Here is a 23,527-nt window from a genome sequence, read left to right as displayed (position 1 = left end):
GGGAGAGAATATTACATGAATTCAATTAAATTACGGCACAACAAAAAAGGGGAGAAAAATTAAATCTTGAAATTATAATAGTGCTGTATTTTTTAAGTAACTGTGGAGTAAGAGATTTAAATGTTTGATAACAATGTCATGAATTAAAATTTTAGCTTAATTTTTGAACTATTTTTCTATTCTTACTTTAAATTTCAAATGTTCTAGAAGAAAAAAAGTTATGACAACATACTCTTTTTACTTGTATGTAATGATTTGACTTTTATTATTATAATTTAAGGGATATAAAATATGTATTTTTAATACTATTCAAACAATTTATCTTCAGCTTAAAGTTCAATAATTCATAGCCTGATTAAAAAAAAGGATAGATTTAAAAATCATTTAAAAATAATGGTTTAATCAATTTTAATCTCTGAAGAATCTACTTTTCTATGTAGTATTTTATTTTTTCAGTTAATTACATAGTTTAATAAATTTTTTATAATTAGATTTGAAAGAAAAACTCATCGCCTACATAAGGCTTTCTTATTGGACACTTTTCCCACATCTTGGATAACAGCAATTACTTTGAAAATTATTAATTTCTTATTTAACCGAAAAAATAGATACAAAATTTTTAAGGCTTATATTAATTCACCTTAAAGGGGCGTGCAAACAAAATCAAAAGTATTCAATTATCTGTTACTATCATCAATTCATTTTTATTCTACTTTCAAAATTAATTAGTTACCCAAATTAAAAACTATATTTACAGCCTAGCAAAAAAAAAAAAAAAAAAGGCTACTGACATTTGGCCATGTTAAAGCTCTCAACACTTGGCTTGATTCACATTTTTAATTGTCCATTTGCCATTTTTGTTTAGTCCTACAAAATAGCATCAAAAAACATAACAGATGTTTCACATGAATGAATAATTTAATATTTATAATTGTGACCCTCTGCATAGAGTAAAAGACCATTCAACCCCAAGCAAAACCTTTAGTATAAATTTTTAAACCAAATAAATCTCAAATTAACCCACACACGCCCCAAATCTACACAACCCCATCTCAACCTTCCCCAACCTAAAAACTCCAAACTTTTGCAGCTTTAACCCCATTTTGTGTCTCCCTGTTTAGGCTACATTTGTCTGCCACATAAAGTCACCTGCGTGAGTTTTTATACGAAGAGAGAAGAAAACAGAAACACCCACGTGCCTGGGCGGTCATCCATTCCACAAATATGGGCCACGAAATTTCATTCTATTAATTTATTACTTTTGTTCTTGGAATATTTGAAGCTAAATATATATATATTTGTCTCTTGGCCAGAAAGTGTTGACATTTTGTGAAACTATATAGACTTAATCGAGAATATCGTGTGATCAGTTTTTATTGCCTGTCAAAATTGGGATAATCGAATTAAAGTTTCTCATCCATTAAGTGCCAAGAAGTGGGGGAGGGGGCGCTCAGGGTATTTTTAGAGTTTTAGTGGTCTCCAATGAGCATTTAGAGGAAAAACAATTTGAGGGCAATTTGATTGTCATAAATTGATTGAGAATTTCTATAAATGGCTTCATATTCGTAGCTCCACAAATAACTTTAGTCATGTTTTTTTTTCAAGGCTAAAAATAAATTTTCAAATTAACGTTTTTCTTTTGCCTTGCAAAAATTATTCAGCTCTCGGGAAGAAAATGAATAATGTCGTTTTGTACTTAATTTGAAATGACAAATGTTTTTCCACTGCCAACAAACGTATTTATTATGTTTGTTTGTCTTACCGATTCCACCAATCTGTAAAGTTCAACATTCCTCTCATCTTGACTGTTTTTTGAGACATATATCTTAGCAACTTTCCCTCAGCTGGGTTCCCCAATTTGCCTTTATTAATCGTTTGTTATCCCCTTCAAGTGGCCATTTTAACTTTTCATAGAGGAAGAAAAGAAGTATCATTGTATTATGTTCCACAATAATTCTGTTTTACCTGAAATTGTGGATCAATTGAGCAGTGTAAACCAAACTTTATCTATACAAATTTATGTAAAGCTACTTTATATATGAAAGAAACTGATAAGATGGTGTAAAGTGAACGTCCTGGAATTAGAACCACTTGAGTTAGATCCACTCTGTGGAAATGCCCAGTTCCTGTTTTAGAAAGGATGCAGAAACTTGTTATTAAAAATATAAATATATAGAGTAAGAGATACAATAATAATAAAAAAAAACATTAAATTAGCTTTTTCTGGGTCTTGATTACAATAAATTGTTGTTGAAAAGAACATATCAAAGTTTAAAGTTTAAAAAACACGCGAGAACAAAAGAGTATACAAGTTTCAACAAATAAATTGGTAAAACTCTTTTCACAAAATATATTTTAAAATATTTTGCTTAATTATTTCAAAAGGGTTCTTCACTTTTAACAGCCATGTATTTGTTTGTATATGTTTATACATATTTGTTGTAAATATGTAAAAAGTTCAATGTTGTAAGGTTTTTATTTACATTTCGCCTAATTGCTGGCGGTGTTTTGTGAGGTGTGAATATTTGCATAATAATTATCATAGGTAAAATAATTAATTAATTTACATTAAATTTCAAATAAATATTTCTTTTACTTTATTGCAGCATGAAATCATGATTACGAGAAAATGCAGATAAAAATGTCGGCAAACATTAATTGCAAGTCTAAACAAATTCAAGTGGTGATACTTTTTGTGGTAAGTAAACTTCAAAAACTTAAATATTTATTATATAATCATAAAAGCAAGTGTTGACAATTACAACCAAAAAAAAAAAAGTAGCCCATAAATCTCATTAATTTTCGTCTGGACAAATGAAGCAAAAATTCATAAATTTTAAAGCAACTTAACCAAAGCAAATATGTAGGTCCAAGGATCTGCTATAAAAAGCACATCAAAATGACTTAACCCGAAAAAGAGACAGAGAGAGAGAGAAGGAATAAAGGCAATGGGGATAAAAAGGAGTTTGGAAGGGGAAACCGAAAATGTAATAAAACATCAAATTACCAATAATTTTAACAGCGTTAAACCCTTTTTGGTCCCTCATCGTTTGGATCGGTGGCACTTCTTTTTGTTGAAGGGTTTTTATTTTAAGGAGGTTGCCCTTGACAGCAAACACGTGCCATTATGTGATTGCGGATACTTGGGCCAAGACGATGTAACCAGAAACTTGCGTGTCATTCTGGACATTGACTTTTCTACTATTTAATGCGGTGGGCGTGGCAAGTCAGCAACTTGTTACTCCTTTATGTACTGTATGTATGTGTGTGTGTGCACATTAACATAATGTATTTTATCTTGGCCATCGCACACTGTTAGAAATCACTTAAGATACTCATACCAACCAACTAACTAAACAGAAATAAAAACCAACCTAATCCTTTCTACTTTATTTTCTCCTCCTCTCTTTCTTTATTTCTTTATTCCCTTTTTTGTTGTATTTTCCTCTCTGTTTCTCAACTTCTTGGTTGGTTTTTGTTTCGCTTTGCGTGAAATTGCAAAATCAATCAATTCGATTACGTATACGTAATATTTATAAATATTTAATGTTAAGCTTTATCCATACATTTTTGTTGTTCTGTTCCTTTCCTTTGCCTGAATTCTGGTTTTGGGTTCTTCTTGTATATGTAAACGTCTCTTTGTGTGTGTGATGTGTTTCGATGTGTTTGTCTGCCTCCCGCAGTTTCTACCTTCGTTCGACTTGTATTTGTATTTATGCCATGCGGGCTTTGCTTTTTGGGGTTTCGGTTAGAGCTTCGAATTTGGTTTTGATATGTAAATAATGTTCAGGTAAGTTTGGCCAAAGTGGGGCAAAGGCTCAGCCAAAGGACTCCTGAGGTACAGGCAAGTTTGTGGAGCCTTAATGCGTACATGTATGCATACATTTTGTATACACACATATACATATACTTATACAATCTAATACCGATAGTCATTTGTTCAGTTACCTGACTGCTGCCAATAATAACAATTGTCAGCCAATGAATAAATTACAATGAAATTTCTATAAATTATATTGGAATATTTGTGAAACAAATACTTGTCCTTTGCGATGAGCAACGAATGAATCTTGTGGTACACAAAATTTTGAATACAAAACCGGTGCCCCAATTATGATCGATAAAGGGATTAAGAGAAAAGTTCGAGGGATAGATGAAGGTTACTATGTGAACTTAGAAAGAGACAATTAAAAGGTAAAGACAATTTTGGAAAGTGAGACAAATTAAAAAGAACGAAATAGATAATTTAAGAGATAACTCAAGGAGTGACAACGTAGGCAGCTACAACTGACAATCTATTCAGAGAGCGTCTGCCAATGATTTTAAAAGACTTACAAACTGTTAAGAACAGAACTTAGAGAATAGAGAGTTTTCAAAGACATATTTTAGAAACTGATTGTAAACCATCGAGAGAAATATGTAGAGACAATAATTTCGGAGATACAGCGGTGATGTAAGTAGGGTATTTTATTGAAAGGGGGTTTTCGTGTAATCCATAGAGCGAGGGGCATAAAGGCAGTCATTGTTAGAAATAGAGATACAAATGATAGACAATGACTCGTTTGAAGCGTTTGAAGTTTGGGAGGCAGCAAGTCAATTATAAAAATATATATACACAAATATTAAAAGGAAGCTAGGAAATGTTAATAAGGAGGATACACAAAATACTGTAAAAGTATACGATGGGCAGTATTAAAACTAAATTACTTAAACCATGGACAAGTGAAAGACAAGTTAGTTAAATGTGGATAGGGTATCCTATTTGTTGCTTACTTTTTGTCATTCCAAAAGCTCTCAATTAATAACTGCTCATTTCAGAACTCAGAATCTCTGTTTCTAATTGTTATTAGTCTCGCTCAGTTGTCTAATAATTTGTGAGGTTCTAAAGCAGTTGAAGTGCCAGTTGATAGATGGTCTACTAAATAATGCTCTTAACACTTGACCTAGTTTAGATATTTTCATAAAATGATTGATACTCCACATTCACACGTCATATTTTTGTCTGTTTTTTTTGGCCACTTGGTAATCTAATTTTGTGGATTTCGTTATCTTGTTTAGTTTTAATAGCTCAACAGTTTAGAAGTCGCGTGGCGTTGAAAATCGCCTGACATTTCACGCATCGCCAAAAGCATACATAGCATATATATCTATAGAAAAACTCGCTCTCACACAAACACACACACATACAAATTGGATAGAGAGTTGGTGGAGTGAGAAAATTGCTTCATATTAATCATCGGTCAGAAGCACCCGCACTAGCCGCAAATCCTGTCAGACACACACCATGTGTGTGTCCTGTCTGTTTACTCAACCATGTGTGAGTGTGTGTGGGTGCGTGTGTGTTGCGTGCTTGCTGGTGCGTAATAATTGCTTGGCCATAGGCTCACCGTCAAGTTCTATCATACACACAGACATGCAGAACATATACCTCACTTGCTCTTGTTCTTTCTCTCTTTCCCACGTTGTCTCTTTCCATCTCTTTTGCTACGAGTGTCATAGATATATAGAGTTCGCTTTGGAACGACACGTGATTAGCCTTGCCTTCTGGGCATCACCTGAGTCCGTAACTGAAATGGTGTGACTCCTGCGGCGGTTGTTTATGAAATTATGCGGAAGTTGTTGCATATTTAAGTGGGCACGCGTGAATAACTGTTAAAAAGTTTATAATGGCAAATTTGTGTGACCATTTATGCAATGCATGACAGAAGGAGGAGTAGGAGAATGGGGAGGAGAGGGTGTAGCAGTAAGAGAACGGGGAGGAGGTGTGCAGTTGTGGTTATAAAGTGGCGCGATTGGAGGCTTATAAACACCCAAGGGCAAAGTTGATGAAACTTTTCTCAAGCGAATGCGTTACAAGGTCAAAGTTATAAGGCTAAAAGTTAATGTAATGTGAAATAAGTACATAGAAAGTTACTTTTAATTTCTAATAAATGTTGTAATAATAAGACGCTCTGTGTCCATTGCACGCAGATATCATATAAAATTATTTAACAACAACAAAGCAAGAATATTTTAATTGTATATTGTTAAAATTTTGTCCACTATATCATATGAAATATATATATTCGATTACAATAAATAAAAAGTTCTATTAGAGTTTTTGCAGCTTCAAATTATGGACTGGATCTAGCTTATAGCTTCAATGATTGTACTATTGCTTAGCATACTTAAATTGACAAATTTTGTAGTCCGATTTTTAATATGGATAAGGTATGGATAAGGTGGACGATTGATCAATGTGAAATGATTCGTCTACTAGCCATAGTCTTCTTATTTCAACTTAGGCAAGATGTTAGTAGGTCTAGTATGTCAAGTTAGGCAATTTTATTAATTTTATTCTTTCTTTCATGATATTTTAAAATGGAGTTTTTAATACTTTTCTAACTTGTACAATTAAAATGAAGTTGCAGAAGGCCAGCGAGATAAGCAACACATTTAAAACAAATTTACCTATTCCGATTAAACTCCAGTTGTCTCTTTCGGCCTACATTATCTTGTTGGTAGCCTTAGATAATGTCTTTCAAGATTAAGATAGTATCTAACAATTCAAATTTACTAGAGCTTTTGTTTTTCTGCTATCATCTGGCTTAAGTTAAGTTTATTTAGTTTAAACTATGTTCATATTATAGTATTACTGGCTCAACGAAATCTCCTTGTTTATCAAAAATGTTATATTTAAGGAAGCTCTAAGGAAGCTGTCAAATATACCACGCCTGAGAATAAATATTCCAACAGATTGCTAGTGGCCATAATTAAACAGGCTATTTGAGTAGTAGCTTTCCGATTGCCTTATCAATTAATATTAATTGAATAGTTACCTGTGTATCGCAGAAGAATTAATGGACTTCAAAAATGAAATATTTATGGTGATACTTTAATATGTTTCAGATTTTTTCAATTATCGTCTAGTTACTCTATAATTTGGTTCACCTATTGATCGGCAGATTTGATTTGTTAAATATTCATTTATCAATAACAACAATAACAAAAATAGCAACAAAAAAACCACTGGGAATATGTAAACTTTTCGATTTGACTTTTTGCAGTCAATTCCAAAAATGGCGCCGATAACTCCATATATGTATGTATGTACATAAAGAGAAAGAGAGAGGGCGAGAGAAATAGAGAGCGGAAAAAGGCATATCATGCATAAATTATGAGCACAAATAAAAGCCAATACACGGACATTTTAAAACAATTAAACAAAGTTTTTATATGTCTATGTGTGCGTGTTGGATTGTGGTGTTTTGGGAGATGGGTCGGGTTGGGTGAATGTTGGCACTAGCAGTTGCATTTATTCAAAAGCATTCACCTGCATAGCCACATAGCCATGGGTCGGAACGGGGTGGGTGAGGTTCGTTTACATATTTTATACACTCAACTAAAGTGAATGGCAGATCACAACCAAATGGCCTAACCAATGAGTGAAAAACCATGGCCACTAATTTGGTCATCTGAACAATGGAGTGCGATGCTTTAGATTGTGGCAAACTGTTTTGTTAAATGGCCAAATTTCGTAGCATACAAATTTAACCAAAAAAACCGTTTTATTATGTGTTGAAGCTGTGAAAGCCATAACTCATTTAATTAACCGTTTTTGTTATCAATATTGTCACTATTAAAAACTCAATAGCTCAATAGTTTTAGATTAGTTTCAATTTAGCTTTCTTTCACTGGTATAATGAAAGTTACATTTCTTTGTTGAAATATTTCACTTGGCTTTGAAAAATAAATGTTTAACAATTTAGAAATTTCTACATTTACTTGGCTAAAAGCACAAAAACACATTGAGTAATTGTGAAGAGGAAGTTAAAGCAAACAAAAACAATTGTAATGAAATATATGTATGTACATATGTGTGTATATAAGAAGTTCAAGAAGTTTTATTATAACAAAGTCAAACTGGACTATTATTGGCACACCAATACACACAGAGAAACCTATACCAAAGAATAACAACAATTGCTAATGTACAAAATAATTCATGATTTTCAGCTTCATTTTGTTGTTGTTGTTGTTGCTTCTCTTTCAGGCTTTTTGCCAAACTTGCATTCTTTTATTCATTCGCAGATGCTGTGTCCATTCGTTTTTCAGCTGAGTTCAGTTTTGTTTGTTGCCATACATCCCGAAACACACCCAAACACACCCAAACACACACACATACACAATGGTTGAAGCCATGTTAAAGTGGCGAGTTTGCCATTGTTATATACAGTTGCGGATGCTGTAAGGGGGGAATGAGGTATGAGGTTTTGTTATATTGAAGCTTTTGCTTGGCAATGCATTCAATTGCTATACTCAAAAATGCGCTACAAAAAGTTAAGCCAGTTGAACTTGGCTGAACAATAATATATATATGTACATAGATACATATATAATTTGGACAAAAAGTTGCTCCTTTTTTTGGAATTTTAATAAAAACTCGTTTTCAATTATTATTTGATAACAGTTATTGTATATTTTATACCATTTATTAAATACAAGGATCATGGTCGATTTATTTTGATAAATGACCATTAAGCTACTGAAGATGAACAACTTTTTTAAATTCTAAAGAAGTTTGAGTTTTATTTAATAGGTTAAACATTGTTTAACGATTTTGCTTATCAACTTTGTTATCTATATCTTTTATAGCTTAATTAAAAGTATAAATTGAATTAGAGTTAGTTAGACCACAATAGATGAATAGAATAGAATTACCAAATTCTACGAACAAAATTATTTATGCTAAAGATAAGTCCAATTTGGAATTTCCCTTCTAATCGTGAAATATACCACAATTATTCCAGTGTAGGGCAATATAACAAATTAATGATTTACTTTAGTAACTTTTGTACATAGTTTCGCATTCAATAAGTATGGACAGAAGGCGAGAGAGAGAAACAGAGAGGGCCAGTTGGCTAACTCCGCTTTGCTGTTCTCTTCCTGTTCTAATTTTCCTTGGCATTTTTCTCACACCCTCTCAATTCTATGTACACGTATATAGCCACTAAATAACAATGGTCATGGTTGTTCTCGTCTTCTATAGTTTATATACATTTCTATATACTTATTTTGTTATAAGTATTTGCTCAGTAAATAGGTAAAGCAAAAGCCAAAGCCAAAAGAAATGCCAGTAATGAGACTTGTCCATTTGTGGTAATTAATTTTAATGTTGAGCAGGCGACTTCATTCTGCTCCATTCTGCTCCATTCGTAACCAGAAAACGATGTCAATGGACATTTGGCGTCATTTGTGTTGGTCCTTGATGGAAGGAAACCAAACAAGGGGACCAAAAAGAAAAGAAACTAGAACTCAAATACAAAACAGGCAGCCGCAGCTACTCGTTGTACAAATTGAAATTAGAAATGGCGAACAGCCAAAAAAAAAAAACAGATTTCTCAATGTGCAACTAGAGATGGCAGCGTGAGAATGAATTATTGTTTGTAATTATAAAGAACTTTTTGGCAAAAATAAGAAAATAGAAAAAAATTCATTTAAAACTCCAAATATTTATTAGAATATATAAAATATTGGAGTGAGATTCTTATCATTTACCAAGCAAAGAGAAATAAATTGAATTATTTTTGAAAAATATAGACTTCAGAAAATTTCGATATTATAGATTTATTTATTATACCATACACCCATAGGGTGAAATGGTATATTAAAGTCGCCAAAATGTATGTAACAGCCAGAAGGAAGCTTCTCCGACCCTATAAAGTATATATATTCTTGATCAGGATCAACAGCCGAGTCGATCTAGCCATGTCCGTCTGTCCGTCCGTCCGTCCGTCCGTCCGCCCGTCCGTCTGTATGAACACGCAGATCTCGGAGACTATAAGAGCTAGAGCCACCAAATTTGGTATGTATACTCGTGTATTATGTACATATATAGAGTTAATTGGAATTTCGGCCACGCCTCCTTACGCCCCCAGGAATCAAATAAAACTATTTTTCTTAAAAAGGTATAACAGCTAGAGACATCAAATTTAGTTTGTATACCCGATTAGTTAGTGCGCAGAAATTAACTGTTCAAACTTTTTGCCACGCCCCCTTACGCCCCCAGGAATCACACAAAACTGTTTTTCTTAAAAAGTATAATAGCTAGAGACATCAAATTTGGTTTATATGCTCGGTTAGTTAGCGCGCAGAAACTAATTGTTTAAACTTTTTGCCACGCCCCCTTCCGCCCCCGAAATTTACATAAAAGTGATTTCCTTAAAAACTATGATAGCTACCGACATCAAATTTAGTATGTAGACTAGCTTAATAGACGCGCAGATATTGGCTATTTGAACATTTTGCCACGCCCACTTCCGCCCCTGTAAATTAAACAAAACTGATTTTATCAAAAACTAACAAAGCTAAAGTCACCAAATTTAGTATGTATACTGGCATAGTATGCGCAGAGAATTTAGATATTTTCACATTTCGCCACGCCCACTTCCGCCTCCATAGTTTAGAAAAAAACGATTTCCTCCTTTAGTTTTTTGACTATCGCATTTAAATTTGGCAGACTAATTTATCTTATCTATTTCTACCAAACTATCAAATTTTATTGAAATCGGACTAGAAACATGTAAAATATGCGTATGAATGTATTTTACTACGCGGTCCACAAGGCCAGAATTGGACGTTGGCTAGTAGCGGCGCTAGAGTGCTCGTGTGTTTGTAGAGTGAGCGAGACATACATTGGGTCTTCGAAATTTGAAATATTTGTTTCACCAGGTGTATGGTATACCCAAGTCGACGAGTCGACTTACTTGCTTCATTTATTTTTAAGACAAGTAAATTCATATTAAATCTTCGACCCATACAGTTTTTGCTGATATCACAATCTTTTGGATCCTTTCCTAAATCCTTTTCTGTTTCATAAAAATAATTGACTAAAAAGACCTTCTAATTCGCTATTGGGTCCTTCGAGACTTGAGAAACTTCCCAAGATTCTTTGAATAAAATAGGAAAAGAAAATCGTTCGTTTTCTTCATTGCAAATCTACAATTAACCTTTTCATATTTTTTTTTGAATTTTTATGTGCAAAACGATATGTCCACAATTTAAAGGAATTACTTAATGAATATACATGTATGAATATATATGTATTTAAGATTTTTATTGCCTCATCAAAAACAAGTTTAACAATTCGTGAAATTGGAGCAAACAAATATCTCAGTATAAAATAGAAAAAATTTAAAAAATCGTATGAAGTTAAAAAAATATTTGAAAAGCTTATTTGATTGGAGAAAATAAATATTTTGAATTAACTCGGACTACAATTGTACGATAATTAACTGAAAAATGTGGATAATAATTATATCTAAATAAATCTTCGAGTGCATTTTGGTGACTTGTTTATACGATACTTTTCCAACACGCACTCATCTCTTTGCGTGTAATACAAACTCAGGTGCACCATAATTAGTTCACGATGCGACCCAAAACTCCTGCGAGCCCCTCTATAAGCAGTTGCCAACTAGATTTTTTTTTTTTTTTATTTTTGGCTGTACCATCAATAATTTATGGACAAAATTTAATTACCAAAAAAAAAAGAGGGAAAGCAGAGGAAATAAAAGGGGCAAAGTCGATTTGGCTTTGTGTTGACTCATGGCCGTCTTGATTTAATCTTGGTATCAATTTGTCGAAGTGTGTGTTACATTTCACATATAAAAAATGTTTGCCTTGCGTGCCAAAAGCGACCCAAAGAAACCAAAAAAAAAAAATTGAAAGAAAGAAAAAAAAAAGAACGAGGGGGAAAAACCTAGAAAAAGGGTTCATCGGGAATGACATGAAAGCTTTTTGTTGTTAACGCGAACCGGTCTCCCTACTTCCTTTATTCCCATTTTCTGCTGGCAACTCCATCCTGGTGCTCTTCTACTACATAATAATAATGCCTTTGTGTGTAAGCTTCGCTTGTTGTTAAGGTCCTTCGCCCACTTTTCGAGTGGATTTATTGTTACGTGTAGTAAATATTTTTCTTGCCATTCTAGTTTCTTTTTCTCTCCTACTTCTTATTATGTATATAGTATATTATTTTTTTTGTATTTTTTTGCTCTTTCATTTCGGCCTGCTTCGTTTTGCAATTTGACTTTGCGACCAAGGTTTTGCGTGTGCCGTTAGCTTCTTCGACTATTTGCTTCTCCGTCTGTCCTTCTGTCTATTTGTCTGTCTGCCTGTCTGTCCGTCTGTGCTCCGATATTTGTTTGTTTGTTGGTTTCTTGGTTTGTTTGCTTTGTGTAGTGGAGGGCGTGTTAATGGCCTAGGCGTAGTTGACAAGTTTTTGCGGTGAGTGTTTTGTGCTAGTGACTTAAATGAGAAGGAAGAAAATGCTCGAACCGAAGCTGTGCCATTTGTAACAGATGATTAATGGGCTAGAGGTTCTTTTCGGCAGAGAATTTGGGGGAACGGGAGAGGCAAAGTGACTCTTAACATTGCTATGGAGGTCACTTGTATATTGAAATGATAAAACGTTAGAAACATTTAAGAACAGAAAACTGCTGTGACCAGTTTTCTGTAAAAAAGATCAAAAAGACATGAAAACCAGCACAAATAAAAGTTTAGAAAGAAATGAAAAAGTTCCAAACGACATATTTCATTTAATAGAAGTATATATTGCTTTTTATAGTTTAATTTGATTAATGAAACTTTTTACGAATAAAACAAAATTTAACTTTAATTGACTTAGTTGAAAATTTGATTAGATTGATATCTATTGCAAAAGCTGTTGTGGTTGTTGTCATGGTTAGCTGAAATTCGCTAACATTGAACAATATTAATCTTTTAAATTTCCATGCATTATGATAAAAATTACCAGATTATTTTAATATACATATGTGGGTTGCTTTCTTTTTCGATCAACTACCAACCAAAGAAAAGAAAGAAACTAAAAAAGACACGAATGCTGCTAAAATGCAGAAATGTTGCATAATTTTAGGCGCTAACATAAGCCGATAGTCTCAGATGCTTCTGACAGCTATCATTCATGATTATTGAATTTGGGGACATATAATACCAAAACTAAATCAAATATGACAAACAGTAAATGTTTCTTTCACAATCCTTAAAAAACTGATAAATGCCAATCCTTTGAATCCGTCAGACATAATTTATGATCCATTAAGTAAGACTATTTAAGCATCTAGGACAGGTAGTAAAAAAAAGCGTACAAAAATCAAAATCAAATATTTTTATGTGCTAATTTCAATATACCAAAGGCTCAACTATGGTAGGACATTCAACCCTATGAAAATAATAAAATAAAAATTCCAGATAAAAAACTTTTTGCCTCACTTGGTAAAAAAAATATAAAAATTTCGGTTATATATGCCAAAACTTTGTCAATAAATATCATCGATGTTGGATTCATCGTGTAATCAATATTAGACATGCCAAAAAAGGAAGGACTGAAAAAAAGACTTTTGCTTCTGCTGCTGCTGCTTTGCATGTCCTGAAGTCATTAACTCAAAAATGGAATCGAAATGAAATTGAAATAAAATGCACGACATGCCGAATGCCCAAAAGAGAGAGTTAAGTGCGGAGTGAGGAGATGTGGGCGTGACTCGGTGCGGGGGAGGGCTGGTATAGCCGGGAGTTGGTAGAGTGAATAAACAACAAGAGCGACGAGAGTGTTGTCGCCAGATAGCTGGAGAGACAGAGAAGGATAGACAAAAAGACCCAGACCCACAGACCTAGGACAAACGGATTACATGAGAGTGTTACAAATTTTTATGCCTGTTCTACACGTACTGCAGAAACAGCAGCAGCAAGAGCACTGCCAGTGTGCGAAAGAGAAAAGCATATTTAATTGAGAAAGAGAAAGAGAATGCCAGAGCAAAGCAAACTCCTGTTTTTGTTGTTGTTGTAGCTGTAGTTGGTACGTGCTATTTGCACAAAAGACCGACATTTCAAGTGGCAAATGGCATGGTTCTGCTTTTCTACACCCTTTCCCTTCGGAAAAATTGGAGTTTGCCAAGAGGTAAAAGAAGCCGCCAGACTAACGGAAAAGTAGAGAGCAAGGGTATGAGAGATGAAGCGAGTTTAACTACGTAAAATTGAGTTTTCATGTAGACTATTTCAATTTATTAATTGCTTCGCGGCAGTTAGTCAGCGAAGGAAAAACAGCATAAGAAGGTGGGGGGTAGTCAGTTCTTACAAAATATTAGTTAATAATGGAAATATAATTTCATCTTCAACATAATTTCTGTGAAAATTTATTTAACAAAAATTCTGTTGCATACTTTTTGTGGTGTTGATAAATAAATTTCTTTTGCCACTTCAGCAGGTTTCATCATTACCGTTAGGAAGTAAATATCTTAAAGTGTTAGAAAGTAGACATCCTTGGTTGCCTTTTTCCTTTTTTTTTAGGTTTTTAGAGATTTAAATCAAATTATCTTTGGTTTTAATAATTATTGAAGCAATTTAAAATGTAAACTCTGAAGACACCTAATTGTACTTAAAAGACCTAAGGACGTTATACAGTATATACGGCTCCACCTAAGTTAGATCTCCACTTTAACAACAAATTGTTTCATGTGTTGTATTTAATATCCAACTTCAGCCCTTAAATTTACAGTTCTTATGCAAAGTTGAGGGTCACAAGTGGAAGCCATATAATAACAGAGTTAAAAGCAGCAGCAATAGCAGCTGCTACAATTGCAAAACCGGAAACAGTTAACAACGGCTAAGCCTTTTGGCCACTTACCACTGTTAAATGGCATTACCTGAGAAGTGATGGCTTTTAAGGGGGTAGCAAAACACGAAAAAAAGGTGCTAGGTTTATTTCTAGATCTATTGCGCTATCTCGCTTGCTCAATCCCTGTTTCAATTGCGTCATTGTCCTCAAAATTTGACTCTTTTTGTATTTATAGAAAAAGGGAGCTACGAGATGCTGGGCCTGACATTTGACCTATGATTCAATTCACTTATGTGTGTGTGTGTGTGCGTGTATGTGAGTGTGCGTTAAGTGTTTCGCATCGAAAATTAATGACAAAGTAATGTCAGTCAAATAGATAGACAGGCAGAGACAAACGGACAGGTTAGAGCGCATAGCATATGGACAAAGTTGGAAAACAGGAAAGCGAGTCATAGTCATCAATTCAAGAACCGTTAAACCCAACCCTAGACAATCATCCATCTATCCAACCATCCATCCATCCCTTGTCATGTCAGTTGTTTTAGTTGTTGTTGTCTGCCGATGTTGCTGCTGCTTCCATAGCGACACTCGATTCCGACTTTATACCATTGTGAAAGTTTTACCTTGGCAGCATCATCCTCCTTCCCGGTATATACCTTTGTTTCACTTATTTGAACCTTCGCTTACGGAAATTTTTGCTCATTGACGTTCTGCCTGCCTGTCGCTTTGAATAAATAACTGACGTGATGCTACAGACACATTACCCAACTGAACACATACACAAGCACACATACTTAGGAAGCAGGGAAAGAGAGAGAGAGCAAGATATATACAGTTACAATACAATCAACTGGCAGAATACCGTTTACCTGTTTCCACGTGCCCCAAATCCATTCTACCGTCCATCCGTACGTCCGACCCTCCGTACGTCCGACCTTCCCCCAACGAGTGACAGTCTAATCGTCTGACGGACTCACGCTTCTTTTGCATTCAACATCTAGCAGCATCCTTCCAACTGCCATCCAGCAGTCTTCTCCATTATCAACCCCGACCTAACCAACCGTGTCCCAGTATTTATGCAAAAATTGCCTTCTGTCTGTTGGCCCATATATGTATGTATGTATATGTCTATATGCATAGGTACACTTACTTTTTGCTGTCTCTTCTCATATGGTTACTGTTTCTGGCTTTGAAAATAGATACGATTGTCTATTACCTTGCATTGCCAGTGTTAAAGCACAGTGATGCCACAACTATTCGTAAGCAAACCAAATGAGTCCTGAAATCCTGAAATTCGCCATTTATCGGCATGTCCAATAGTATTTAAAAGTTGTCTTTGTTGTAAAGAGATTACATCCTTTAAGGATAAATTTAAGTTGAAATATTAATGTATCCACATGTCGGACATAGCTCGATTCTAACTCTTAGTTATATCTTTGTGAAGATCTTGAACGTTTTTATGATCCGAAAGCTATAAATCATATCAAAGGACAATCGTGGCTTAAGAAGATGGCAAAGGTGATAAATGTGGAATAAAGGAAGTTAATATAAAATATATAAAATATTTCAGAAACAATAAATTTAACTGTAAAAGGACTTTGCTGTAAAGCACAGGGAGATAGTCCTAAAGAATGCTGATTTCATCTTAATTTTTGCCACACTGCCTTGCCAGATCGCTAGATCGGAATTCACATCATTCTGTTAGAAATATATGTTAATAATGATTTATTATAATTTATACATAAGTTTATTTATGTTTTTTTCTTAAATTTTAATTACATCTAATAGCTTCTAAAGCTTGTTTACATACACAAAAATCTATTATGAATATATCCTTGAGTAAATACAAAAATATATTTTTATCCTTTTGAATTTCCCATACTTATACATATTAAAGAGTTTTGTTTCCTGTCCCCTGGAAGTAACCTGGTCCACGCTCGACAAGTGACAAGTTTTTTGGCACCCAATGAAATCGCATTAGCTTATCATGTTTCACTATTGAAGATGTTAAAATTGGCAACCTGCTTTTTTAAAGGGAAAAGTAAGCGAGACATTTTCTTGTAATCGGAAAATTTTCTATAATATTGTCATTGTTCTGCTTATCGCTGCTAACTTTTATAGTTTGACAAAGATGGAAAGATACCCGCCTTAGATTTTTTCTTATCTCTATTTCAAAGTTGTGTTTACTTTTTGCTGCCACACTCCTTTGTCTTGTATTACAACTTTTCTTTGAATATTTTCTACTTCGATGTTCTGTAGCCTTTTTGTTTTCTTTCATGCATATTTAAATATTAAAATCAGGTTTTAAATTTTTAGTTGCTATATTAATTTACTTTTGTATTTCTTTTCATCTATATATACATTCATACATATATTATAGTTTTTTTTAACTACACGAATGACTGGTAACTTTCTCACTCCTTTTTTCTTAACTTTTTTCATTCGTTTGCCCTATTTGAGATTGTTTTATTGTTCCTTTGAACTTGTCAGAGGCAAAGGGGATGTATTGTAAAAGCTTTCAACGCTTTTCCTTCCCTTACCACTGTGTAATCAAAGAAAACACAACAATAAATTCATCATTTTCGCACCACTGTGCACATTAACTAACTACCTAAAATGACTTCCTGCCATGACTATGACGACGACTACAAGTAAGGTTGAGCACTCACTTATATACGAACGCGTGCTCGAACCTAGAGCCACGACATTTGACATAGAAGAGTCAAGGAAGGAAACCAGTGGGAGGCGGGGGCGGTGAGGTCCACGGGTGGAAAAAGTGAGTTATTGAAACTGTTTCAACTCATAAATAAATAATTACCGGAATCACAAAATGCTTGTGCATAAATGCTGTTTGCTAATGTTTTTCTTTTTCCAAAGTACTATATGGGGAGACACGACGCCCCCTACCGTCAAACAGAGGCACCACAAAACCTTCGACTAACATGTGAATTGGTTTTCAGGCTCAAATTGAGAGACACGGACACGGACACAGACACGGACTTGGTCATGGAATCGGATTCGGAGTGAATGTTTAGCTGATTTTGTTATTTGTTTTTCCCTAATGTTTGCACAAGGGTCCATTAAGGTGGAACACTTGAAACGTGGTAATAGATACTTAAATAGTAATTTAGTAGCTTTTCCTAACCGCATGGATGGACATATGAGATTTTACGCCGATTTTGTTAAGCTCAGTGTTTGTGTTTGTTTTGTTTGTTTGGTTTTGTTTGTTGTATTCTTTTTTTTTTGTTGTTGCCCCTCTTCTTTTTTGCCTTTTGCTTTTTACAGCCTTTATAGTTCTACACTTGCTTTATCGGACATTTCATCTTGTTGTGCAATAAAATGGCTTAGACTGGGTCAGTTCATGTTTCATGCAGGAGAGAGCTTACCATACCCCACAATACGTTTCGGTTGGTTTCCGTTTTAGTCTGGCTGACTGTTGATTTCTTTTCTGCACATTGGTTGCTGGCTCTGGCTCTGGTCCATTTGGCGCTGATTTGCCTTTAAGATTGGCTCATGTTTACGGTTTATTGTTCTTACACGGGTTGGTTGGCTGCTTGAGAGGGTGAGTGGGTGGCCCCTAGGACCTTGGTTTAAGGCAAAGTTGTTAAGCCAACTAGTTGATAGTTATGTTGGTCATTTGTTGACCTTAGGGTGGAGATATACCAGCGATTAAGTGTGTAGTAAGCCATAAGTTAGATCATCTTAATAGGCTTTTTTTCTGATTTAAGTGTTTTTCGTAAAACATGCCATAGAAATACAATTTGAAGGCCTTTTACTTAAGTGTATTTACCTTTAGATATTGGGTAAAGAAGAGATTTTGTCCTTGCATCAGATACAAAGAGTTTGTAACGTGAAAATCCAAAAATTACGACCTCATAAAGCACATGTTCTGGATCAGCAGATTTTGATCCATTAATTATGGCTGTTAAATCTAAGAAAAATCTAGGCTATAAAACATCCCAAATTTTTCTAAATTTATAGTTGTAGACTACAAAATATTGGCTGCTATAAAGTTAAGGCTTTTTGTTTTGAATTTAGAATAGGAAGTTATATTTTAGTTATGAATATTCTTTTACTAGCTTTCAAAAAACAACTACCACTGTATTTTAACTTAGTTTTTGTAACTTACAAAAGGTTTACATGAACACCTAAAAGGTGTGATAAAAAACCTTTAAAAAGTAAGAGTTTAAAGATTCGGATATTTAAGAATAAATTTCAAATAATTTTTAGATTACCAATAGACTATTCCAAAATGGGATTCCAAAGTCTAGTTACTATTAGAACTTTGTGTCATACACTTAAACGTCTTATTTATATGATATCTATTATTGACTTTGATATTTGACAGGTTTTAATTGTTATTATTTTTTTTTTTTTTTAAAAAATTTTTTAAATATTTTTTATCAAAGAAAACTAGCAATTTAAAGCTATGAAAATAAAAGAAACATTGAATTGAATTTATGAAATAGTTACCATTTTTTATTTGTTAAAATAATAAAAAATTTTTTTTGGCTTTATCATTCCTGTAAATTGACTTTTATTGCTTGGATTAATGTCAGTCTTACAATTGACATTTTTAAACTAAATGCTCTTTAATGTCATACAAAAACATGTTGCCATGTTCTTTTATATATTTACTGCATTTTTTTTGTTTTTGTTTTTTTTTTTTTGTTCTTTTTGGATTATTTGTGTTGACATTAAAAGTAAAGAAGAGATGACTCCTGCGACAAGGAGTAAAGTAAGTATATACTCCATATTTTGTATAAATTGTTTTCTCTCGCACGCGCCTTTTACGTTAGTCACGTTAACAATTTGCATTTTGGCTTCCGACTTTGGTTCCTTCTCATATTGAAGGAACATTAACCTTAGGACACGCATCACGTATATTATATGTAGATGGGTATACGTATACTATATACATATATGGATGGATGATATGCCCAGGCATCGAAAACAATCTCAACACTGGCGTGTCAAGGGTTATGTTGTCTGCCTGTGGGTGGATTCCAGGGTATCGGTGGGGGGGGGTGGCTCTGTGGTGGGTTGGTTTTCGGTGGGTGGCGTATGTCATATGTCTGCCTGCTGATGTTGCTGTCGTTGCTTTATGGCGTGTCGTGGCATGTCCACGTGCTTTAGGCGTTCGTTTTTTCTTATTTTTTTTTTTTTTGGTTACTACACGTAATCGGGGCTTAAGTGGGTTGAGTAATATTTTTCGATAAGGGTAGATAGTTTAAGTTGGATTTTATGGCAACATTATACAAGTCAACTGAAGTGCTTCTGTGGTAAAATCATTTCACTGAATGAGTGAAAATTGGCAACTGATATTTCAAATGTATTTAATGGTACCATTAATGGTACCTTCATTTGCTGATAGTGATTTTACATTGATTAATAAAAACTCTTTTGCTTTTTCCAGACCACTCTCTGCGTGCTACATTCAAATGTCGCTTGGGCAAAAAAAACTGAATGCTAGCCAAGCCTTCGATGACACATGGAATACAGCCTCCGATTTAGAAAATGAACTGGAAGTAAGTAGCCCAAATCTCTTTAGTGGTGCCCAAAAATCAACCCCATATACCTAAACTTAATTCCAAAAAAAAAAAAAAAAAATATAACACAAAATTTCCACCAGCAACAGAAACGAGCTAAAAGCTCTGGATCAACGAATGGACAAATGTCAAGTGGATCGGGTAGTGGAGGAGCAGGAGGTGGAACGCCTGGTCAGTGGTCATCGTGGTCGGAGTGGTCGACTTGTTCGCGCACCTGTGATGGCGGCATTATGCAACAAATGCGTAGATGCAGCATCCAGGGAAGTTGTCGAGGTGAGAGTGCCCGCTATCGCATCTGCAACATGCAACCATGTCCGGAGCAACAGGACTTCCGGTCAAATCAGTGTGCCGCTTATAATGATGTACCCTACGATGGTACACTATACAAATGGACACCGCACTATGATTACGTTGAGCCCTGTGCGCTAACATGCAGGTGAGTTAGAGAAGAAAACTAAACGTAAGAACCATTAGTGTGGCTGCATATTTGCATAAGCAAAATCACAAAAACGGTAGAGGTAAAGAGTGAAGGGTCAGACATGCAATGTTACAGTATATTAAAACAGAACAGACATTTTTTAGCAGTTTCCTTAGATTTTATTGTAGACAGTATATTAAATGAAAATATTTTGAAAAGATCCTGCTCAAAAGGTTGAATATAACATTAAAGTTTTAATATTGTTTTCTAAACGGTATCGTAACCCACCTGCAGATTGCTCTCACACCTAGTTTTGTGGTCAACAGCTGGTTCAGTTAGAGGGATATGCACTCATTATTTATCATGGCTTCCGTTCAAATGGCAGCTGCCTCAAGTGATTCCCTTTCTCTTGTGGTTTCAGTTGGTTGTCCTTTTGCTCCTCGTTCAGCTATCCTGCCATGACTGTGACAATAAAAAAGCTGTTTGCGCGTTTTTCCACTCCCTTGCTACTTTTTTCTCTTCTATTTTTCTTTGTTTTTTTTTTTTTTTTTTTGCTTCTTTTGCAGCTCGTTTGTATTTGCGGTACAAATTAGTGGCAGCCGTGTTTGGGTTTAGGTTTTTGCGGTTTTGAGTTTTTGCGGTTAATCCATTTGGGTTACTTTTTATGTTTTTCTCTTTTTTTATATGTATATGTATGAAAAGTATGCGGGTAATATAAATCATTTGCTAAGCTTTAAATTTGTGCAATTTAGTTGCAAATGAAGGGATATGATTTGATGGTAGCGAAATGTGTACAGAGATTTGCCACAGTTAGCTAAGAGGAGATAAGTCCACTTTTGGAAATTTAAGCGGAAACAATACGTTAAATTATATTTATGAGGCACAAAATGTTATTTAAATGTTATTTAAATAGTTGGCAACAGTAATAGAATGAGTGCTTAAACTTGACTTTCACATAATTAGCGATACAGAAATCATTAGATGCATTAGATGGCCAAGAGAGTTGCAGGGATGAGATTTTAATTGGATGTTAATAGGATGTGGCTAGTTAAGGTTAAGGTCACAAAGTTGTTACAATTTATAAAATAATTTAATTATGTTGCTAGGAAACAATAAATGATAGCTATTAATTTAAATTTAACGGGGGGGGGGGTTTTGGAATGAAAAAGGGGGAGACAAATCTATCATGTTAATACAGATTTGCATTATTTCTTTTTTTTTTTTCAACTACTGTTTCACAATGTTCAGTGTAGTAAAATAGTTTAAAATTTTAAAAGTAAATGTAAAAGAAATCACATTGAACTATGGCAGTATTACTGAGAACATAAATAATTTAGAAAATCTTTTGTGACAGTCACTAAACAATTAAGAGTACCACTAAATGCAAAAGTTGTAAGTTAAGTGTTCAATCATCTTCATTCATCGTCATGGGTTTATAACAACCTGATCTATTATCATTATGGTTTGTGCTTTGAATGTCATATTTTGAGCTCAAAATAATTCCCTAGAGTTATGCTAAGAGAATATATGTAGTCAAACTCTGCACTTTGAGCTTTAATCAGGCATTTTTGATAATATTAAACCAAGCGTTGAGTGTGCTTATAAACGATGTTTTGTTATGCTTTTTGTACTTCCATATAAACACGCACACACATACACACACACACAAAAACACAGAGGCCACCCGGCGCATCTTACCGAGGATATCTCACCAGAGACGGCTGCTGGCAATGCTGAAGAAACGGAACATTATGATGAGCAAAGTGTCATTGTGCAATTGTCGGCAAGGGTACAGGATGGAACCCGTTGTCGTTCCGGCAGTTTGGATATGTGCATCCAAGGAAAATGTCAGGTGAGTGTGAGCCAAGATATAATCATAATATGGCAAAACTTAAAGCAAACATATGTGTGCTTGTCTATGTCTTTGCCATGGAAAGAGAGTGACATACTCAATGTGTGTGTATGAGAGAGAGAGAGAGAGAGAGAGAGAGAAAGGGGGAATGCCAACTTATAGCCGCCTTGTTAGCTTCCTTCCTGGACCTTCCACATCGACAACTAAGTAAAAGATGATAAATTACATCGACAATGTAATGACAACGTCGTGTGTTGGGCGTGATTATAGGCATGCCGTCAGGGAGAAGGGTGGTGATCGCCCAAAAAACAAAGAAACCTCCCATAAACATATGTATATATATGTAGATTGCATAAAGCCTGGCGTCTTTTGTATCATTATGCTTGCTACTGAGCATATAAATAAATCATAAAGGTTAGTGGTAGGCATGCCATGCAGGTGGGAGCAGTTCCTACTGACATCAAGGATTGCCGTCAACCCCATTGAAATGCCAATAAAACTTGCTTCAGGCATAAACTTTGCTTCCCTTCACTTGATGGTACATTTTTTCTCTTTTGCAATGCGCTGCAAAAAAGTATGCTACGATATGTTGACAAGTTGATAGTGGGCTGTTTAATCAGTTTGTGATATTATTAAGTTTCATAAATATGCTCAGCAGATTACAATCTTTAATATATTACATACTTTAAGGGGAGAAATTAGATTTTTTTCACCTATGTATATTTCTACTAAAAAGATATTTGCATGATAAACAAAAAACATTTAGCGGAGTACTCATTATATCAGAGAAAAGTAGCAAAACATTTCAACATATCATACTAAAAGGTGATTCTTCTTCTTGTACAAACATCAACTTTGACAACATCTTGATTGCACCTCGCATCATATCCTCAAGTGCTGCCATTGCCTGGCTGGGTTTTTGGCAGGCTTACAACTACAATAATGTCAAACCAACTTGGCGACAGCAGCAACAATAACAACAGCAACAAAAACAACAACAGTTACAGCAACAACGTAACGTGGGAGCATACTCCCATCAGCCTGCGGCTCCTTTTCATCGTCTTTTGCCGCAACTTCTGTTTGAGTTTCAGTTCAAT

At 34.5% G+C, this 23,527-nt stretch overlaps 1 protein-coding gene across 1 annotated transcript in view; it reads left to right on the top strand.

The window, feature by feature from the left end:
• Window positions 1-23,527, top strand: part of nolo (no long nerve cord) — a 74,295-nt gene that overhangs the window by 12,392 nt on the left and 38,376 nt on the right. Inside the window, 5 exon segments of the mRNA XM_068284815.1 lie at window positions 2,607-2,698; window positions 20,028-20,066; window positions 20,068-20,139; window positions 20,244-20,596; window positions 22,256-22,430. Of these exon segments, the coding sequence (XP_068140916.1) occupies window positions 2,630-2,698; window positions 20,028-20,066; window positions 20,068-20,139; window positions 20,244-20,596; window positions 22,256-22,430 (708 nt within the window). The 5' untranslated portion in view covers window positions 2,607-2,629.

Source organism: Drosophila tropicalis, unplaced genomic scaffold (assembly GCF_018151085.1).
Source record: "Drosophila tropicalis isolate 14030-0801.00 unplaced genomic scaffold, ASM1815108v1 contig_393, whole genome shotgun sequence".
Lineage (NCBI taxonomy): Eukaryota > Metazoa > Arthropoda > Insecta > Diptera > Drosophilidae > Drosophila > Drosophila tropicalis.
Note: the sequence above shows the minus strand (reverse complement) of the source record. Positions and strands in the feature narration are given on the sequence as shown.